Here is a 21,142-nt window from a genome sequence, read left to right on the forward strand (position 1 = left end):
AACTTTGTGTGTGCTGTTAGCAGCAGCAGAACTATGAAAGTGTATTTATGTTCCAGGATTGTAACTGGTTTTTTAGCGCTCTGGTTCACTAGTGTGTGAGCCCCTCCCCTTTTGCCAGCTTATGACTAACAACAGCTACTCAGGGGTGGGAGGCTCCGCAATGAAGAGAGCTGACACACCAGTGTTTTAAGTTCAGCTACAATCCTGGAATAGAAATGTATTATTCAGTTCTGCTGCTACTAACACACACGTTAATGAAAAACTATATGCAAATATGGCTCATTTGTTAATTGTAGATAAGGCAAAATTGCCGAAAAATTGCACTAAAAACCACCAGTCCCGTCCATTACAAGTGCACGTCACGTCACGACAATGACTTGTGCATGTCCTCATGTCCTTATGATTCTTGCACTTGGTACTTGCCTATTATCTAGAATGTTATCCTCTAGCTATACAATTCCTAGTGCAGTCCCTTATTCAGCTGTGTGGGCGTGGCCTATAACAAGTCTGTGAAACCAGGGGAAGCAGTGTCTGGTATAGCAGTGTGGACTTCCTCTATACCTACTGGTTAAATGCTAAAAATCCATCATTGGCCAAAGGGGTTGTCCAGGATTGGAAATGGGATATAATAGGAATAGGATACTAACTGGCCACTAGAGAGTTGTGACTAGGAAATTTACATATGGCTGACTCCATTACCGCCTTTGGAGTCCTGGAATCATGGCAGCCAAAGAAATAAGGAGCAAGTATACGATTTGACGCCATGATACCTCATTGCCACTTAGAAATGGCTGCTGCATTGTTCCTAGGAAATTTTCCGAATCCCCCAACCGTACATAATAGTCAGGCTATGTAAGGTTAAACAATCCTTATGTCTTCCATGTGTGACTCACTGTTCTCTCGAAAGACAGGTTAATTCTGCTCCTTCGTTTAGTTGCAAAGACGTAGGCGGGTTGTCTGCCGCGGGAACATTATGCCTCGCCTGGTAATTTCCATATTGTCTAGCAGTGCTGGTTATGTGCTTAGCGCAGCGCCGATGGCGTCTTGAAGATGGCGGTTGTGACAGATATTCCTATTGCATGTTTTGGTCGCCATATTGTCAAGGTAGAAAGTGGTATTTAAGTAGCTGAAGTCTCAGTCTAGATAAATGTACTGTATTTTCTGTGACGGTTGAGGAAAACGGTGGAAGAAACGATAAATGTAGTTGAGAGCCCGGTGCCTCTTCTCCTAAGTGCATTTCTGAAGGATTACATAGGGCGTTCTTTCAAAAACAGCGCCACACCTGTCCATAGGTTGTGTCTGGTATTGCAACAAGGGTCCTTTGAATTGTATGGGGCTAAGTTGCAACTCTGGTAGTTCCTGTCCACCCTTCTGTAGTTTATATCTGCAAAACTAACAAAAAAATATTACTATAAAACTCATAGGACTCTTAAGGTAAAATTCTAGGAGTCCTGCTTTCCCCGCCCACACACAGTGATTGGCCAATTTTCTTGTATTCAAATAAAATTCAAAACTTCTAAACTGCCCTCTTCTTATTTCTTAAATTTCCTGGTTGTCAGACAAATGGCTGCAGAAGGAGACTCCCCCTCTTCCTGTAACGGGAATCAAGCCCCACCTACCTGTAAAACTCCACCCCTTGGCGGTCACTTAAACAGGAAGTTAACGGACAGAAATTAACCCTTTTTGACAAAGAAACTTCTAGAAATCCTGTCAGTGTTGATCTGGATATCTGACTCTAAAACAAACCAGGAAGTGATGGCACAGACAGTTAATGTTTAGTAAATGTGTGAATACGCCGCTTGTGTGATTTACTGTACATCTTGTGGAGGGAAAATTGCTGATAACTGAGGTTTCATCGTGAGGATAGTCACAAACAGGAAGGACCTGTCATAGTCCTCCGGCGCTGAGCTTTAACCGCCGTGTTCCCAGTGACTGCAAAACAGGAATTCAGTCCTCACAGCCGAGGCTCAGAGTCCGGCCCTGTCTCCATGGACTCCACAGACGGGGGGCTTATAGGAACTCACTGGTTATAATTACCTCATAATCTTCATATTTCTTACATCCATAATAAAATCCATTATTGGTTATACAGTCGGTGCGGAAAGTAATCAGACCCTTTTACATTTTTTACTCTTTGTTTCATTGCAGCCAATTGATAAGATCAAAAAAGTTAATTTTTTTGCTCATTAAGGCTAATTGAATGAACAAGAGAAACTGAAATTATCACATGGTGATAAATATTCAGCCCCTGGTGATAAGTAATCAGACCCTTCGCTCAGTATTGAGTAGAAGCAGCTTTGGAGCTAGTACAGCCTGGAGTCTTCATGGGAAGATGCAACAAGTTCCTCGCCCCTGGATTTGGGGATCCCCTGCCTCTTCCTTGCAGATCCTCTCCAGTTCCCTCAAGTTGGATGGTGAACGTTGGTGGAAGCCATTTTCTGGTCTCTTCAGAGGAGCTTTATCGGGTTTAGGTTGGGGCTCTGGCTGGACCAGTCAGGAATGGTCACAGAGAGGCCTCTGCTTTGTTATTTTAGCTGTGTGCTTAGGGTCACTTTCTTGTTGGAAGGTGAACCTCCGGCCCAATCAGAGGTCCAGAGCATCTGGAAGAGGTTTTCATCCAGTATATCTCTGTACTTCCGCCGCATTTAGCCCTGACCGGTGGAGGCTGCAGTGAAAGGTGACTTTGTGAAATTTCTCCCATCTCCCACTTTGGGTTTTTCTTTACCTCTTTTACAAGGCTCGTCTCCCACTATCTCTTACTTTGGCTGGACATCCAGATCAAGGAAAATTTGTGGTTTTCTCAAACTTCTTCCATTTAAGCATTATAGAGGCCACTGTGCTCTTAGGAACATTGAGTGCTGCAGAAATTGTTTTGTAACCTTGGCCAGATGTGTGTCTTGCTGCAGAAATTGTTTTGTAACCTTGGCCAGATGTGTGCCTTGCCACAATTATGACTCTGATCCCCCTGGTCAGTTCCTTAGACCTCATGATTCTCAATGTGTTGTGACATGCACTGTGAGCTCTGAAGTCTTTTATAGACAGGTGTGCGCCTTTCCTAATCAATTCCAACCAGTTTAATTAAACACAGCGGGACTCCAATGAAGGAATAGAACCATCTCAAGGAGGATCAGAAGGAAATGGACAGCATGTGATTAACAACAAAGTGTCTGAATACTTATGACCATGTGATGTTTTAGTTTTTCTTCTTTAATAAATTATCAAAAACATCTACATTTCTGTTTGTTTTCTGTCAATTTGGGGGCAGAGTGTAGATGAATGAACAAAAAAAAACAAACTTTTTTGATCTTACCAATTGGCTGCAAGGAAAAATGAGAAAAAAAAAGAGTGAAAAATGTAAAGGGGTCTGAATACTTTCTGAACCAGCCCCCCAAACTGTGATCTATTATTTCTCTGAATATGATAATTCGTAGGTATTTTGAATTCCTGGAAAACCCCTTTTAATAATATCCCACCAACCAACTAAAATGAAAAATTAATTAATTAAAATTATTTGTTTTGTATTGTGTAAAAACAATAAAATATCTGATTTTAAAACATGTCTTATCTTTCTCCCGGTTATGGGATGGTACGGTGCCGCACGTGTGCAGCACCGTACTGCTTCCATATGGCGGCATGCGCCCATTGCCGTCTATGGGGGACGTATATAAGTCCCCCATACGGTCGTTTGTATATAGCCAAAGACATAGGCGCAATAATGAGTCAGATAACACAGAAGTTCTATGGAGGAGGGAGGGGGAGTAGTGAGTCACAGCGGCTAGGTTCTTACATGGGAGGAAATCAACAACTGCAAATGACAGATGAACATTGTAAAGAAGAGAGCTGCTGCAAAATAAAGATTACAAGTCACATAAGGACCAGTAACAGTAACCACATCATGTTCTGCACTAATATCCTTCGAGGTGGACAGTTGCACTTTATGTATCGTGTTTGTCATTGTTTTTATAGCAGCGTGTACACAACGACACAATGACAGATGTAGTGCGGCGGCTTGAGTCACCGATAACCCTGTCATCTGAGCTGGGTCAGGGAGCGCGAAACAAGGAATCTGACTTCCTGGGTCATTGAGGACAGCGAGTTGTTATGTTATGTTACGTCTGACTCTCTCTGGAACAATAGGGACTTGCACACTCAGAGGCCATTTCAGTACAAGTGTCCTATGGGAATGGCAGGCCAGCTGCAAGGGGACAATTATTATTATCTGACATGTGGGTGCAGATCCCACCTGGAGCTTAGTCCTGTGACGTTTCCGGTGATGTTTATTGTGGAATTTTACTGGTTTCCATCAAATGCCACCCACTCAGACTTGTAATATATTCCAGTACATTGTATGTATAGATTAGAGGCTTATTCACCAACACTAGGCCTCATGGCATCCTAGTAACTAACCACCAGGTTAGAAAAAGACATCAGTCCATCATGTCCGACCTATTATTTCTACATGATACAGGGCTGATCCAGTGGAAGGCAAACATCCCGCAATGCTGATGCCAAGTGGCCCAGAGCAGGGAAAAATTCCAGAATCATTCCCTTGATCAACAGAAACATAGGGGAAGATTTATCAGAAGTGTCTGAAGTAAAACTGTTCTAGTTGCCCTTAGAAACCAATCAGATCTCAGCTTCAATTTCATAAACAGCTGTGGGAAAATGAAAGCTGAGCTTTGATTGCTTGTCATGAGCAACTGGATCTGTTCTGCTCTCAGACACTTCTAATACATCTCCCCTATAGATTGTAACTTTTGGCGAGCAGGCTCCGCACTACAATTCTTTCATCTGATTATGTTATTACTCTGTAATATAATGTAATCTGTACAGCGCTGCAGAATATGATGGTGCTATATAAATAAAGATTTATTATTGCTTACGTTTTATGCAATTCTACAGCATGAGTGAAGGTAGAAAATAAATCTTGGAGATGAGAATGTTGTAAATAACCTGTAAATTTGGAATCTTTTCCATTTTCTTTTTCCGTGATTGTCAATTGAACAAAATAATAGAGCAATGCATATTATGATTAGTATAGGTAATAAAGAGTGGCTGGACCAATATGCAAGCTCTTATACTCTTGTGTCAGCCCCTCATCCTTATAGAGTTAGACTGTAAGCTCTTGTATCATCCCCTCATCCTCATAGACTGTAAGCTCTTGTATCATCCCCTCATCCTCATAGACTGTAAGCTCTTGTATCATCCCCTCATCCTCATAGACTGTAAGCTCTTGTGTCACCCCCTCATCCTCATAGACTGTAAGCTCTTGTGTCACCCCCTCATCCTCATAGACTGTAAGCTCTTGTGTCACCCCTCATCCTCATACACTGTAAGCTCTTGTGTCGCCCCCTCAGCCTCATAGACTGTAAGCTCTTGTGTCACCCCCTCATCCTCATAGACTGTAAGCTCTTGTATCATCCCCTCATCCTCATAGACTGTAAGCTCTTGTGTCACCCCCTCATCCTCATAGACTGTAAGCTCTTGTGTCACCCCCTCATCCTCATAGACTGTAAGCTCTTGTGTCACCCCCTCATCCTCATAGACTGTAAGCTCTTGTGTCACCCCCTCATCCTGTTCCATATGACTGTTTGTACTCTATAATGTAATATTATATTTGTGCTGTACATCCCCCTGCATAGGCACTGAGGTCAGGAATATGTATCTGAATTTATCCCTTTATTCATCATCATCAGCTGGAAAGGAAAGCAATGTGAATAATGAGCTCACAGAATGACTGTGCATTACATGTCATAGCCACTTGATTTGCAAGGATAGTTGTAATGCCAGAAAGAGCCGGTGCCTCGGGTACTTGACTTCTTCCACAAGTTTTCTACTCCTGGCATCTAAAAATGCAAAATTGAATAAAGAGTATAACTATTTCAACAGCAAGTGAACTACTTATTTTCGCATGACTCTTCTAGAAAGTAGGGAAAGTGGGAGTCTTTACTGTAACTGCAATGAGACTACGGAACTTGATGGCAGAATATTGTGATGGTTCATACACAATACATGTTGAAAAGGGAATAAAAGTCTTCCTTGCAGAAAAAAAAAAAAAGTATCACACTTTGGTAAAGTTTTTGGTTGTTGGCATATTGATCTAGTTTTTTATTCTGCCATAATATAGTCAGGAACCCACCACCACTATTGACCAACATACCTCACTACTGGAGTGGTGAAAGAGGGACTAAACGTGTGGCGTGCATAGTGGAAATTTTCTTTCCTATGCCACACCTTTTTCCCAGCTCCTTACCTTACCTCCATGCAGGATAATTCCCTTTAGTGCCACCCCCACCCCATCTCCTCCTCAAATTGTGTTCCCCCAGCTTCACGTCATACAGTGTTTCCCAGCACCTTCCCCTCATATTGTGGACCCCCACAATGCTGTGCACCACCTCCAGTTCCTGTTCATACTGTGCCTCCAGAAGCTCCGAATAATACGGTGCCCCCTAGTAGCTTCAGGTCATATGGTGCCCCTCCCCCAGTAGCTCCCCCATAATACCGTGTCCCACCTCACCTCCTGGTTATTGCCTAGTAAAAAAAAAAAAAAAAATAAGAAAAAATAATGATAATAAGGAATGTATTGAGGACCCTAAACTCCAGCTGTATAAAAGGAATGCTTGTGGTCAAGTGGTGTCAAACAGCCTGCTGCTTCCCTTTAAAGGGGTTGTCCGTAACTTGAAAAACATGGCTGCTAGCTTTCAAGAACAGCACCACACCTGACCATTGTTTGTGCCGATGTTGCAACTCCGCTGCATAGAGATGAATGGAGCCAAGTTGCAATACCAGCACAAACAATGGTTAGGGGTGGCACTATTTTTGGAAGAAAGTAGCCAACCTTTGGACAACCCCTTTAAATGGATTTGTATTGTCAGTGATCAACAGTTTCTTTAGTGGCCCAATCAGGTTCCCCTTTCACATGTAGGTCACCACCGGCCGGCTTAAATTAAAGAACATCATCCAATAAATATAATTCAGATCCAAATTTTATTGAAAAGAAATACAAAATCCATGTACAAAAAGAACGCAATCACAAAATGTACAGAACAGAAAAAAGGAAAACAAAAAAAGGATGTTTCCATTTCACAGATGTACAGTATTTACATATGTAACAGCCCCTTGAGTGAGAAGTCCCCCGGATTCTGCCCTGACGGGGGGACAGATACAGCTCTCGATTTGTGGGTTAGTGGAAGGAATCGCTGTGAAATATGACAGATTATTGTACGGATTATGCGTGTGACCTACCAAGAAATAAATATACTCGTCTCCGATTCTTTCAGCCTCTGCTGTAAACAAAAATATAGAGAACATTTCATAAACTGTACAAATAAAAATAAAATTTCAATATTTTTTTTTTTTAACCTTAAAGTGATTTTTTCTTTAGAATAATCTTATTAAAATCTGCCACTGGTACATGGTGTGAAATATGGGACCTGAAGCTGGAATAAGCCTACAGGGGGCGCCATATCATGCACAGTGAGACTACAACGTATCTGGGGGAGATGGGGGGGCTGGAAGCTGAAGATATTGCTGAGATATGTGGGAAACTAAACCTTATAGCTGCAGAAAGAGAACTTCACCTCCGTCGTGACCGTATAATAGATCTAGCCCTTCATTTTAAACCCGAAAATTTGGCCGCAGAATGACGACTACATAAGATTATTCGCAGACGTTAAGTTAGAACTTCGGACGAGGCAGGAAGTGCAATTTGTGAAAAGGACTTAGGCATCTTTATATCCTGTAGTTTTTGAAAGGTCTGTAGGGATTGGGGATCCCTTTAAGTGGTCATACGAAGATCAGTAGGGAGACCCATAAAGCCAGTGCAACTAAAAAAAACGTAATGGTTCTCTATACGAACCAATCAGATTGCTGCTTATTATTAGATTAGTTTAAAAGATCAACCCAATTGGTAGCCTCAGGCGACATATCTTATTCCTCTTGCACTGGTTTTAATAAATCTGTTTTCAAGTTGGACTCCAGTTCAAACCAATGTCCACCCATCATGCAGCATGGCACCGGCGTCCAATCACAGCCAGAACAAAAAAAAAGTTAAAATCCAAACAGATCACAGCTGTAATCTAATCAAAAAAATGGTTGCTATGGACACCAACTTTAGTTTTTGTCTGGAATGAAACAAGGCCTCAGATGCAAACCAAACTGAGTGCTACCAGGAACAACAGACAATTTTAGAATTACTCAATTTCCTCCTTGTGGAGGAAAAAAAATAAAATAAATTATTGGGTTAATCGGACCTTAAAGAGCACTTTAACCCCAATAGATCTGTAAACACAGGTCCAGTTTCCCCATAATAACCAATCAGAGCTTAGCTTTAGTTGATTCAGTGCAGTTCACAAAATGAAAGCTCGACTCTGATTGGTCGCTATAGAAAAAAGGCCTGTTCTGATATGCGAGACTCGGGGTGCCCCCTCAGAAAACACAGAGATATTAAGATGCCTGTTACCTTAGCCCTACACAGAAAACTGACAGTGCAAGTGAGGCAGACGGCGGATGATTCCCCATCCTTGGTCCTCACACATAAGCACACGTTAAAAATAAAGAAAAACATGTACTTTAAAAATTTTCCCTTTAAGTAAGGCCGGAGGCAAAAATATATCCTTCCTCAAGGAGAAAGCACAAAAAGAAAAAAAAAATTACCTCAAAATTCTCATTTCCTTTGAGATTGAAAAATTCTTACAACCCCCCCCCCCAAAAAAAACAAAAAACACCCCATAAATTACCAAAGTATAAAATAAATAAATGAACTGTATTCGTTCCCCCCCCCCCCCTATTTTTACAGTTAACTCTTTGTTTTCCCTGGAAGATAAATATTCTCTTCTTCCATGATCGGCAAAAAAAAATTAAACGCGATCTTTCTGTCATAGGAAAGGATATGAAAAAAAAAAAAAAAAATTCGGTATCAAAGCTTCGCAGGGACTAAACGTCAGGCATCGGAACTTGGCGGAGAAATAAGTTTAAGTGCTATCGGGACGCAGGTTAGTAGAGAGTGGCGACATGCTGAGCTCTATGTATATGAAATTAGGAGTCTTGGGCCAATCGAAGCATGCAAAAAGGAGGGCCAGCAAGATTTGTGTATGGCTTGTCTAGATTTCCACAATTTGGCTACAAGGGCAGTTTAGTATGGCTCAGAAAATGACCCTTTCCAGCCACAGACAGTGAGTGCATTAGGAGGGGGGTTAGCACCAGACTGGCATCGCCCCTGGCTACAAATTCTTCCATGTACTCAGTAGAAACTTTTTTTTTATTTTTCTAAGAATGTGCCATAGTTTTGTTTCATCCGAAACTCTTCAAAAACGCCTTCATTTCATCCACATTCCCAATATTCGCCATTGTGACAGCCATCTTACAATGTCTTAACTGAAGAACACCCATTAGATTTCCACACAAAAAGTCTGCCAGTGATAGGAAGATAAGGCATTTACCATATCCACCATGTCCTTATCGACGCCGGCCACCGCCGACGCCTCCCGCAGGTCAAAACTGATATCTGAGGCGTCTGGCGATATCGCTGGAAGAGTCGTGGACTCGTGAAATTCATTGTCTTGACGCCCAATGGACTTCAGCATGGTACTGTCCCTGGAGACTCTCTACAAGTCTCTCGACTTCCGACCCGCAGAAGTCAAATCCGTGTAGGCATTGGAGAAATCCCCAATTCTTTGTACCAGTAGTCCACATGGCACAAGATGCCTTAGTTCTGCGGTAAAATGTCCACAAGAGGATTGTACAAGGCAGCCACGATCTCTGAGATCATTTGGGTGAGATGCCATCGCAGAGGACCCCACCACTGCCTCTGTCCATCTTGCCTCTGGAATAAAAGGAAAAAAACAGATGGTTATCAATCAAGAAAACTTACTACCAACATAACGCATAGTACTTTCCCCAAAAAGGCGTCTTCCATATAATTTCATTGTAATGACCCGATATGACCATAAGAGGGCGCAATGTCTCCGTTTTATATTTCCAGCCATGTTTAGGGTTATCTAGCGCGCGCAATAGTCGCGCTCCATCTATGAATTATACCCATTATTTCAATAGAGTCAAAAAATGATTTCACCCCCCCCCCCTTCCTTCTCCCTCAGCACTTGTTCAGGAAGTGCTGAGGGAGCACAGGGGAGGGAGAAACAGTGTAAAAGCCTATGAAGCTAGATCACAGAGGAGGTTAGGGTGGTCCCTTAGGCTCATTAGCATCATTTTGAAAGTTGATTTTAGAAGGAAGGAGGCCATGGATAACAACTATAAGATTCCCACAGTCCCGGTGCCTGGATCTATGAGTAATGTCCCTGGTTTATCAGGATGGATTTTGATGGTAGATTTCCTTTAACACCATCATGTAATGTGCTTATGATAGCGGTGCCAAGCAATCATTTTAGGTTTTACTAAACAGCAGGACTATTGTTATTTTATAGCTTTACCTAACCCCCCCCCCCCGACCTCGGGGCAAAGTGTGCCCTAAGGCAACGTCTGCAACTTAACCCATTTTTTGCAATACTCATCCAGGTCCCTGACTATGTGGATTAACAGGTTTAGTCATTGCGGGAGGAGATAAATAAGACAGATGGTGGCGGCGCTGGGAGGAGCCAGGATCCCGGCAGGCGTCTGAGTCATGGGTTAAATATAGTAACACGTATAAAAAGGAGGAAGAGCGGCCGGAGCCCAGCACACGCTGAATACACAGCACAAAGGGAAGACGCAGGGTGATGGCTTGTGCCGCGGTGGAGGATTACATGTACTGCGCGAGTACAATATGGGTGCTATGTGAAAGGCTCCTGCATCTAAAGACTGGGGGGGGGGGGGGGGGGGAAGGGGGAATTATTAACCCTGCAATGCCCAACTCCATAAAGTTTCAAGCTCCCTAAACAAGTACATGACAATACACTGGCATCATAATTCAACATGAAAGTGACACTTACCCTCTGCAGATACCGTTCATTCATTTGGTCTCCAATCCTGCGCAGACGGAGGGCGATCTCCCGTTCTATGGGCACTTCTCCCGCCAAGGGGCGATCAACTTGGGCGTCATTCTGATTAGAGACAGATGTGTCCATCCCCACCCTGGAGTGGTCATGGGTTGTGTGCCTGAGAGCTGGGGAAACAGAGGGCATAGGCTTAGTTTTTGAGGCATATCACTTTTAATTTCTTTTTGCAAAATTAAAGGGGGTCTCTACTTTTAGAATAGAATAGACTATTGTAGGAGCTGGGATTGCTCGATTAAAACAGACTGATGTAGATGCTATATGGGCTGTTGCAACAAATGATGCACAATATAGTAAAATAAATAAATTGCTTCCATCTGGGAATAAAGACAATTTCACGGATTCCATATAGCTCCATGACCTCACCATGGAAGTTACACGATATGTCCTCATACATCAGATTATATAGGGAAAATCCAGACACAGCTCATTGCCTGCTGATGCAACCTATACATCAACTAACCCCCCTTTTCCCCTCCACATACACATAGACAGGCTGGACATAAAGGAGCGGGCGATATCAAAGACTGTTATACGTTTCATTTCAGCACATGACCCGTACCAGTGTATCCATGAAACCAACACTTCCAGACATGCTGGACCTGTGCCAGGGTGTCATGACTGGTCTCGGGAGAACTGGCACCCGGCCAGATGTGCAGCTTCGTAAACAGGAAGAATAAGGAACATGTGCAGAAAAACTCATTCGGTAAATAGGAGTGAAAAGCTGGACTAATACGGGGAAGACAGAGATAAGAGACGTCCGAGATGCCTTTAAAGCGCGGCATGCCAGGTGACCAGAGCAATGTCCACAATGACAGTACAGGGTTAGAGAGGGGAGTAATGCTTCCAAAAACCACAAAAAGTGAGAGATAAATCTAATACAGTCAGATACTGCAAAGCTGGAAGCAGTAGGTGGCGCTCCAAATACCATCCTACGAGAAGCTGGGTTCAAAGAGCTTGCAATCTGTGTACGGATGCTAAACAGGTATCAACACGACTGTCCTAGTAAAAGTAACACACTGATCTCTTTGAATAAGGAAATAGGTGGCAAGGCAAGTCAGGACATGTATATTTATATATATCAGAACCTCTAAGTGTAGCAGAGCCGAATTTTGTGCAACAAACCCCCCCCCCCCCACCTCCCCAGAACTGCATGGAAATTATCCCAGGCCACTGGACAAACTCAGCTACATAACAATGTACATGTATGATCATTGGACCTACCGTAGGCAGTGGTTTCTCCTGTGCTAAAGGATTCTGGGTAAGAACAATGTCTCCGACTACAGGGGGTTGAGGAAGGTTCGGGGTCGTAACGGTTAACCATTTCAAGTCTGTCCTGGATGTGGTTCTCGCTGGGCATGGGGCATCTCGGGCACACAGGTGATAAGGGGAGGGCGGTGGGGGCAGCGGGATGGCTCACGGGCAGGTTCTGTTCACAGATCGTAGAAGAGGAGGCTTCGCAGGCACTGACGTCATTGGGGAAAGAACGGCCAGCTTCTGCCCGAATATTTCCCACGGGCTCAGAGGTACTCCCATCATGAAGTGGTCTCGCCATTTTTGCAATCGTAATCTGTTGAAATAGGAAAAAAAAAAAAGCACTTTAACAAATTTCTTAATGTAAACGCAAAGATCCAAATAAAATATTATATACACATCACATGATAAAAAAATATATATATTTAAAGAAAAAAAAATCCCCAAATTATACTTAAGGCACATTATCTGATTAACACCTGTGCCGCCGATCGGCAAGTCACACGCGAGGTGCAGCGTCTTCGTTTATCTGCAGCTGCCATAGTGTTCGCTAGGGGGCGCTCTCGCCTCCTTACTGTCACTGTTTGTAAACAAATCTTACAGACTGGTGTGTAAAAATCCTTATATGACCCAGCGTGTGTCGGACGCTCTTAAGGAAACGAGACAAGGGTTTTCATCAAAACAGTCCCGGAGCTTCTTCCCTACTCCCCGCCGTGACTACCGGTAGCCTGACAACGCAACGGTGATAAGAAACAGGTGACCGCCGCTACCCCTAGTGTCAGGACAATGCACTTGTTTTCCAAGGAGGGGTCTGTAGGATAAGACGCAGAGGGTTTCTATATACATTAGATTCCCACAGTGCCATGTGATAACGCGTTACATTCCTGGACAGTCTGCACATTCTGATCTCTCGTGTGTGACAGCCAGCTGTCACTCGGATTCCTCTCGCCGGCCGCTATAACACAGGACAAATCACGGAGCATAGCCCTTGGCTTGCCGGTGGCTGCTGCACCCTCCACGTGCTCGCTCTATAGGATGGCACGAGAGGCTGGCACACATGCCCAGCCGGCACATAAAAAAAATAATCGTCTATATACTCAGTAGCATCAAGGAGCATCTATAAGAAGGTGCTAGATCTGCCGTGCAACACAATAGGGACCTGGAGCCGGGGACAGGTGGAGGGGTTCACTGCAAGACTGGCAGGAGGAACGAGACAACTTCACAGTCAGGTGCACGGGAAAACCCCTGCAGAACATGTCAGGGCAGAGGCACCGGACCACAGGGCAGAGACGTCTACATATAGAACAACATATAACATATAAATAATAAATGCATCCTATATATCCCACCCACAAGACCATACAATGAAATGTAAACAGTTAACAGCACCCATGTAAACACCCCAAAAATCACAAAGCTAGATGTACACCAGGACACCCCAGCACCCCATCTAGGGGCAGTGTACAGAGAGCAGCCCAGGACTAGACTCAAGTCTAGGATTTAGCCGGCATCAGGAGAAATCCATAAGGTGCAGCATGACTGAAGAGACATCCTTATGGGTGCAAAAACAGAGACCCAAAGGGTGCAAGAAAGCAACAGGAGAGAATCTTAGGGTGCAAGAAAGCACAGGAGAGAATCTTAGGGTGCAAGAAAGCACAGGAGAGAATCTTAGGGTGCAAGAAGGAAAGATTGAGATCCTTGGGGTCCAGGGATGGGATATAAAGATCATTAGGGTGTAAGGAGGTGATATAGACAACTACTGGGTGCAAGATGGGAGACGTTGAGATCCTTGGGGTGCAAGAAGATTTTTAATGTGCAGAGAGATCCTGGGGGGTAAGTTAAGGATAATATATAGGGGTTCACTAATAATAAATATGTCTTGGGGTACAGAAAGGCAGATACAGAAATCTTTGGGGTGCTACAAGGGATTAAGGTGATTAAAGGGGTGCACAAGGTAACATGGGGTGCAGGAGAGGATGCTGCTGTTATCTGGGTGCAGAAAGGGAAGTTATGGGGGGAGATGTTGGGGTGCTGGCTATTGGGGTGTCCTCCTCCGGCAGGCAGTGGGGGTAGTTAGAGGCACTTACCCGTGTCAGGGCTGTGACATGGGCTGTGTGGTGGTGGTCGCAGGGCAGCTCCTCCCGCAGGCAGCACGGAGGCTCCGTACACAACACTCGCAGAGTTACACTGAAGCAGCATTGCTCGCCAAACAGCGCCAACTTGGACAAGCTCCGCCCGCTTAGAGCAGGAGATCCGAGGCCCCGCCCAGCGCCCGGCCCGCCACTCAACCCCTGCAGGCCCCGCCCACCATAACATCAACATGTTGGGACATGCAGAGATTCTACACATTGAGAGCCGGCGGTGCAGGGGTTAACCGCCATCCGGAGGAGGGGGACGGGGAGGGACTTAACCCCTCGCACGCCTGCGGTGACTTCATCCCGGCGCTTCACCCGCTAATGACATTCTAGTATTGCCGCATTTATTCTGTAATCCGCTAATCCCGACCATTACTTGCGTCATGACTTGTTTTAGTCGTAGTCGTAGTCGGACGGAAACTTTTGCACATCTTTTTGTATAAGTGTGTTCCTCTATTACTCCTCCTGTCAGACCTGGGCATAGACCATATAAAGTAATGACCTGACTGCTTGTGCCCATCCTGTTTCTACGCAGTAAATGTTATAAAATTTTATTGGCAAATACAAATTACTAGTCACGGGGCGGCTCAAAAACCTAATTTTTAGGGTGACTTCCTGACTCTGGAGATCGCATTGAGCTTTTTTGGGACTTTTCGCTGCTAAAAAGTCTCACAATGCTATTTCCGGCTGATTCATGACTTGGGACTTTTGCAAAGTCCTATAAAAAGTCTCCTAGTTACTCCAGTCCCAAGTATGTGGTGGGACTTTTTTATGCATTTTGAGACTTTTTGGGGATTTTTTGAAAAAAATAAAAATCCCAGACAGAAAGTAGACCATAAGAACATTTATTAACCCCCGTACCGCTAAAGCCACTTTTCACCTTCCTGACAAGGCCCATTTTTTTCAAATCTGCCCTGTGTCACTATAAGGCCGGGGCCACACGTGGCGTTTTGAACCCGTTTTTGGACCGTTTTTTAAGCAATACGTTAAAAATCGCATGAATTTTTTGAAAACGCTTCAGTTTTTGACCGGTTTTACCAATTATCTTGTTTAAAATGGGTCAAAAACGGATGCATTTTCGAAAAACGCATGCGTTTTTTTAACAGACTGCTTGAAAAACGGTCCAAAGATGGGTTCAGAACGCCACATGTGCCGCCTGCCTAAGTGGTTATGAGGGGTTGGAACCCTTCAACATATCAAAGTAATTTTGAAATAGTTTTCTCGCGACACTTTGTACTTCATGTTAGTTGAAAATTTTTTGTATGTTTTTCGTTTATTTATAAAAAAACAGATATTTGGTGTGTATTTGGAAAAATTCGCGATTTTCGAAATTAAAAATGTTCTACTTCTTCAACACTTAAAAATAACAGCAAAAAGATAACTAACAGTTACCGAATGTCTGCTTCATGTCTCCATGGTTATTTATATGCATCCTCTCATTTTTATAAGATATTCTGGGGATTTTCACATTTTCATAAAAAAACGTTATCGAGCGACCTGCTCAGATTTCAACTCACTTTGAGCGGCCTAAATAATTGTAAAATCCCATAAATTACCCCTTTAATTGCTTTACAGGGGTTAAAACAAAATCGGGTGAAATTTTTAAATTTCCGTGCAAATTCTCGTTGGATAAAATACCACAACGGTCCATAAAGTTTGATACGCAATTTCTCCCGAGTACGTAAATCCCCCATATGTGGTGGTAACTGCTGTATGGGCACACGCCAGGGCATCGAAAGGGAAGCTGCGCCATTCAGAGCAGATTATGCATTGTCATTTTATAATGGCTATACAATCTTTATTTTTTTGGCAGTTTGGACATATAAGGGCTTATTCTCTGCGACACTTTACAAATACTTAATTTAAGTGGGTCTGTAGCTTATTGATGCGATTTTATTAACTCTTGAACGTATGGAGGAAAAGAAAATGGACAATATTGGTTTCCTTTCTTTTTGTATTGCTTTGGAGCCCTTCACCGTACCATAAAAACAACATATTGGGGGCCAATTATCATACACTGGCTCTCGTTTGCCAGCCTATGATTGCCCCGCCGCATATTCACAGAGGGATAGATCAAGAGGCGGAAGCAAGTGCACCGGCGCGGGGACAGTAACGCCCCGTGCCGGCCTACTCCCTGGCGCCCGCTCCATCACGCCCCCACTTGCCTGAGGTGGTGCAGAGGGCTAATTATAAGTTTTTTTGAATATATTTCTACAATTTTACTGAAGAAAAACTAATAAAGAGAAAATCTCATTTATTTTCATATGGCCATCTTTTCGGAGCTATAACTTTAATATTTTTTGGTTGACGGAGCTGGTTTAGGGCTTATTTTTTACGTGTTGAGTTGTCCATTTCAGTGGCAGCATTTTTGCACACATAACTTTGATCACTTGATGGAACATTTTTGTAAAGTGATTTTTTGAAAAATATACATTTTTGGCAAGTTTTTGGGGTTTTGTTTTTAGGGCGCTGACCGAGCGGGTCCAATAATGTTACTGATTTATCGTACAGATTGTTACAGATACCAAATATGTGGGGGGGTTTTCATGATTTTTTGTACTTGATTAGGTATGTATAGTGAATGATGGTGTTTAGGGGACTTTCACTTTATTTAATTAATTCTTTTTACTAAAAAGTGTTTGTCAAGCAAAATGCTTAGAACACAGATGTACTACAGTGTGTTACAGCCGCAGAGGAGCACGCAGCCCCGGGCCATTGACAGACCCTGGGGCTGCTATCGGTGCAATAGATACCCCTGGTAAGCGCAGCGGGGGGTCCAAATCAGTAGACATGGCCCTTACATGCCACGGTTGTGTGTGACCACAGCGTGTAAGGGGTTAAAACCCATGATCTGCGGAATTGTCAATCGTGGGTGCTAGCAGTGGGTGTCGGCTACAATATACAGCTGACACCCACAGCTTCTGGCACCGCCGCCGTTCGTCCGCCAATGCCAGAAGGGGGACATAGTACTACGTCACGATCCGGCAAGTCCCTGTCGCCCGTGAAGTAGTACTACGTCCAATGTCGAAAGGGGGTTGAAGGGCCAAAACCAGTTTAATGAATCTAATGGGAAGTGGAGATCCAAAATTAGACATAGAGCTGTCCCAAGGAGCCGCCTTTTGTTCCCTCTGGAGGTAAACCAGAGATGTCGGACAGCGTGTTACTATGGAGGGATGTCTGAATCTCCATGTGAACTTCAACTTACGGTCACCTGGATGTTGTGAATGCTGAGAGTTGTTGCTCTACACCCCAGTAGGAGACCACGTGGGTCAAAAGATGAATTATTTATGAAAGGGTCCATCATTCTTTTTTATGATGGAAATCAAATTTACCCTCAAAAGCTCCAAACTAAATTCTTATCTCCTGGTTACAGAGCAGTTCATAATAACATGATGTTCTAGGACCACCACTGATCATAAGAAGGGGGGAACCTGTCTATGGGATTACCGGAAAATCTCACAGTCCAACAGAAAGTCAATGGAGAGACACTGGGAGGAACCGGACTTCCGTCCTCACAATCAGTCAGGTCCCAGTCCTATGTTTTAGGAGGAACATGGAATTCTTCACACCTTTACTACACAAAAACAATGGATATGTGATTTATCAGCCAGTTCCTTTACTCTATAGGTCCCATAGCAACTGCTCGCCTTACCTGTATACCAAGTGTGCCCTTGTTGATCTGATAACCTTAGTTGACCCCTATGTACAGACGGTCTATAGCACCGCATGTTCTCTAAACTCCTTATATATCACAAGTTTGTCCTTAACTTTGGGTCGAAGAGAGTTCACAATGTCTCCTCCATAACAATCTATGTATAAATTACCCGGATCAGTTCTTTGATCCTTCCCCGGATTAATCCCAGTATTATAATCTGCTGCTCTGGTTTGCTACTTGTTCCTGTAATCCCGCTCCGGTTGAATACTTGTTATTTTATCCCAGTCTTGGTTTAATACTTGTTACTATAATCCAACCCTGTTACTGTAATCCAGTCCTAGTTTAATACTTGTTACTATAATCCCACCCTGTTACTGTAATCCAGGGCTAGTTAATACTCATCTTGCTAATACAAGTTTAATGCTTCTTCCTGCGATCTTGTATGGGTTAATATTTTGTAGTATAACCCCCATCATTGCGGTGTGATACTAGTCGCATAGACCTCGCCTGGTTTAGTACTTGTTACCATGATGTTGTTTTGGTTCGTTACTTTGGGAGCTAGATGGGGAATGGGTTAACTGGAAGTGTCTCCAGGAGATGCTGATGAACGCTGTATCCTGGATGGTTGCAGCGCTCTCTCCTCACTGGTCCTCCGACTCTTTGCAGTGTTGTCATTGGTTGTTTCTGCGTCTCCATTCACATGGCTGGGACCAATCGGCTCCTTGTATCGTGTAGCTGCTGCATGAGCGGCGCGGGGACTGCCAGGGAACTGAGAGCAGAAGAGGGCAGATCCTGGCTCTGCTCAGCAGCAGCATCCAAACCATGTTCCAAATCTGCTGCAGAACACACAGCGTCAGGCCATGTGCTGCTGTTTCTGTACTATTCATAGAATATCCTGATTCCATAATAGCTTGTTCCCAGCCGAGGGGAAGTGGGAAGGATGGTCACACTGCTACTTATTAGAGAAAAAAAAGTTCCGTATTACATTGTACTTTACAGAAGTATTACAGAACCTTTGTGTCATCTGCTATGTGCCATGTCCTACCCTAAGAGTTACCCGTGTGTGTGTGTTGCAAGCACAAGATTGTATAATACTGCACCCTAAGGCACGTGTATACCTATAGCATTACCGCATTATGATCTCTCGTGACACATTGATTATCTGGGTGCACTTTTTCTTCTGAATTATACGCCGTGTAATAGGGCGCGGTGGTGCACGTCTGTTTCCTACAGAATGGCACAGATTACTGCACTAAGGGGAATATATAGATGGATGTCTAATTAGTGGATGATGGACCTGTAGTACCAAGCACAGCCTTACTTGTATGGATGGCGCTATGCATGGCTCGATTCAGAGGGGGAAAAAAATGAGGATCACACCTTGACTGAACATAATACCCCTTCACCCAGATGCAGCTATATCCTCCTATACCCCCTATAGGTCTGTTTCTTAATACCCTGAATACACATCTTAAAAGTACCCCTGATATAGCTAGAGTCTCCTGCCCCGTGAGTGATTAAAAAGGTACCAAGAGTTTCATTTTGTTTGTAATCTAGCAATGGAAGACTAGTAGAGTAGCCATATGTCTTAATAATTCCTTTATTTATACAGCACACACAGATTACACAGCGCTGCACAGAGTTTGCCAAATCAGTCCCTGTCCCCAATGGGGCTCACAATCTAATCACCTACCAGTATGTTTTGGAGCGTGGGAGGAAACCGGAGGACCCGGAGGAAACCCACGGAAACAAGGAGAGAACATACAAACTCTTCACAGATGTTGACCCTGGGACTTAAACTAAGGTCCCCAGCGCTGCGAGGCTGTAATGCTAACCACTAACCCACCGTGCCACGCCATTGACCCAAGAGCTGATGCTCTAACCAGTCAATAGATGTAGATCAAACAACAGCTATTCCTTTATTTGTGGCAGTGACTAATACTGATATTCAACAAAGAAAACTGTCAAATTGAAGCTTTGTTCTTTCCCTGAACATCCAATACATCTTAGAAGGTCATCCAGTAGATCAACCTTTTTGCAGATATGAGTAGTCCACTGTCTGTATATAAGCAGTAACAATGTTTCTGGCCATGATGTGATTGTCATCTCTCTCATCTCTGCAGTCTCTGTCTGTGAATTTGTGGTCCTCTCTGAGCTGGAGGTTGGAGACCTAGCTGCTGTGACTCACTTCTCCCCCTCCTCTCTTTATAGACTTCTCTGTACAGTAATCTAACGCCATGGTAAGCTGCTGTTCCTCATGCTAGCGAGTCTGAATACAGCAGAGATTTGAAAAAAAGCATCTAAGATAAGCAAGAAGATGATAAGAGCCTTAGCATCATTTTGTTCAGATAAGATGACTTTGTAAAGATTCTTATATCTACTTGTACTGTACTACTAATTTATGCAAAGTTTGTTACTGAACATTTAAACCGACCATATGCATTAGTTACCATAATTTCCACAGTAACCTATAGAATAAATGTACAGATATATCACAGTAAATTTTATTTACATCAAGAATGTAAAATTCTTGGTCAGTTGAAATTGATTGTTCACATAAACCACAAACCTTTACGTCCTTTATCACCTGTCAATAACCCCAGATGGTAATCTGCCTTATGGATGTCATTCCTCAACTGACGATGAATGCAAATTAAGACCTAAGACGTTGCTTTCATTAATGGGGTGTTCTTATCTCAGCATTCATATTTCATTTAATTCATCTACCATATATATACTTTTCTTAAATCGGATTTTATGTAAAAAAAAAATGTTCCTGTGTGAAGATAACTTCCCATAAATGTACCCATGTTGTTACTTTAGAAACGAGATGTCCTTGGATATGACCACACTGCACTCAGCGATGGTCAATCACGAGCTATTGAGGTCGGACCGCTGACCTGTAATCATTACAGCAGTAGGGCTGTGGGACATACAGTAACTCCTGGCTACTTCACATGCAAATACTTTCCTATCTTAGTAATCACTCCAGCAGAGGTGGTCGTATCCAAGCGCAACAATCTACTTATATAGGAATTATCTTCACACAGGTACATTTTTTAAAATAACAATTTAAGAAAATAAATGTGGCAAATGAATTAAATTAA

General features: G+C 43.3%; 1 protein-coding gene across 1 annotated transcript; it reads right to left on the reverse strand.

Annotated features, from left to right (window-relative positions):
- Positions 1-9,241: 9,241 nt before the first annotated feature.
- On the reverse strand, positions 9,242-14,519 carry BBC3 (BCL2 binding component 3). Its single transcript, XM_072122923.1, has 4 exons — positions 14,333-14,519; positions 12,216-12,561; positions 10,929-11,101; positions 9,242-9,823 (listed from the first exon to the last, which is right to left on the reverse strand). The coding sequence occupies exons 2-4, from the start codon at positions 12,544-12,546 to the stop codon at positions 9,707-9,709; spliced, it is 621 nt and encodes a 206-aa protein (XP_071979024.1). The 5' UTR covers positions 12,547-12,561; positions 14,333-14,519; the 3' UTR covers positions 9,242-9,706.
- Between the last annotated feature and the right edge of the window lie 6,623 nt (positions 14,520-21,142).

Source organism: Engystomops pustulosus, chromosome 9, assembly GCF_040894005.1.
Source record: "Engystomops pustulosus chromosome 9, aEngPut4.maternal, whole genome shotgun sequence".
Taxonomy (NCBI): domain Eukaryota; kingdom Metazoa; phylum Chordata; class Amphibia; order Anura; family Leptodactylidae; genus Engystomops; species Engystomops pustulosus.

Excerpts from the sequence above, each read along its gene's own strand:
- BBC3 (XM_072122923.1), bottom strand. The coding sequence starts at position 12,546 with ATGGCGAGACCACTTCATGATGGGAGTACCTCTGAGCCCGTGGGAAAT. Across the intron at positions 11,102-12,215 it reads AGGAGAAACCACTGCCTACG|CTCTCAGGCACACAACCCAT; the intron begins GTAGGTCCAATG and ends CTGTTTCCCCAG. Across the intron at positions 9,824-10,928 it reads ATGAACGGTATCTGCAGAGG|AGGCAAGATGGACAGAGGCA; the intron begins GTAAGTGTCACT and ends CTTTTATTCCAG.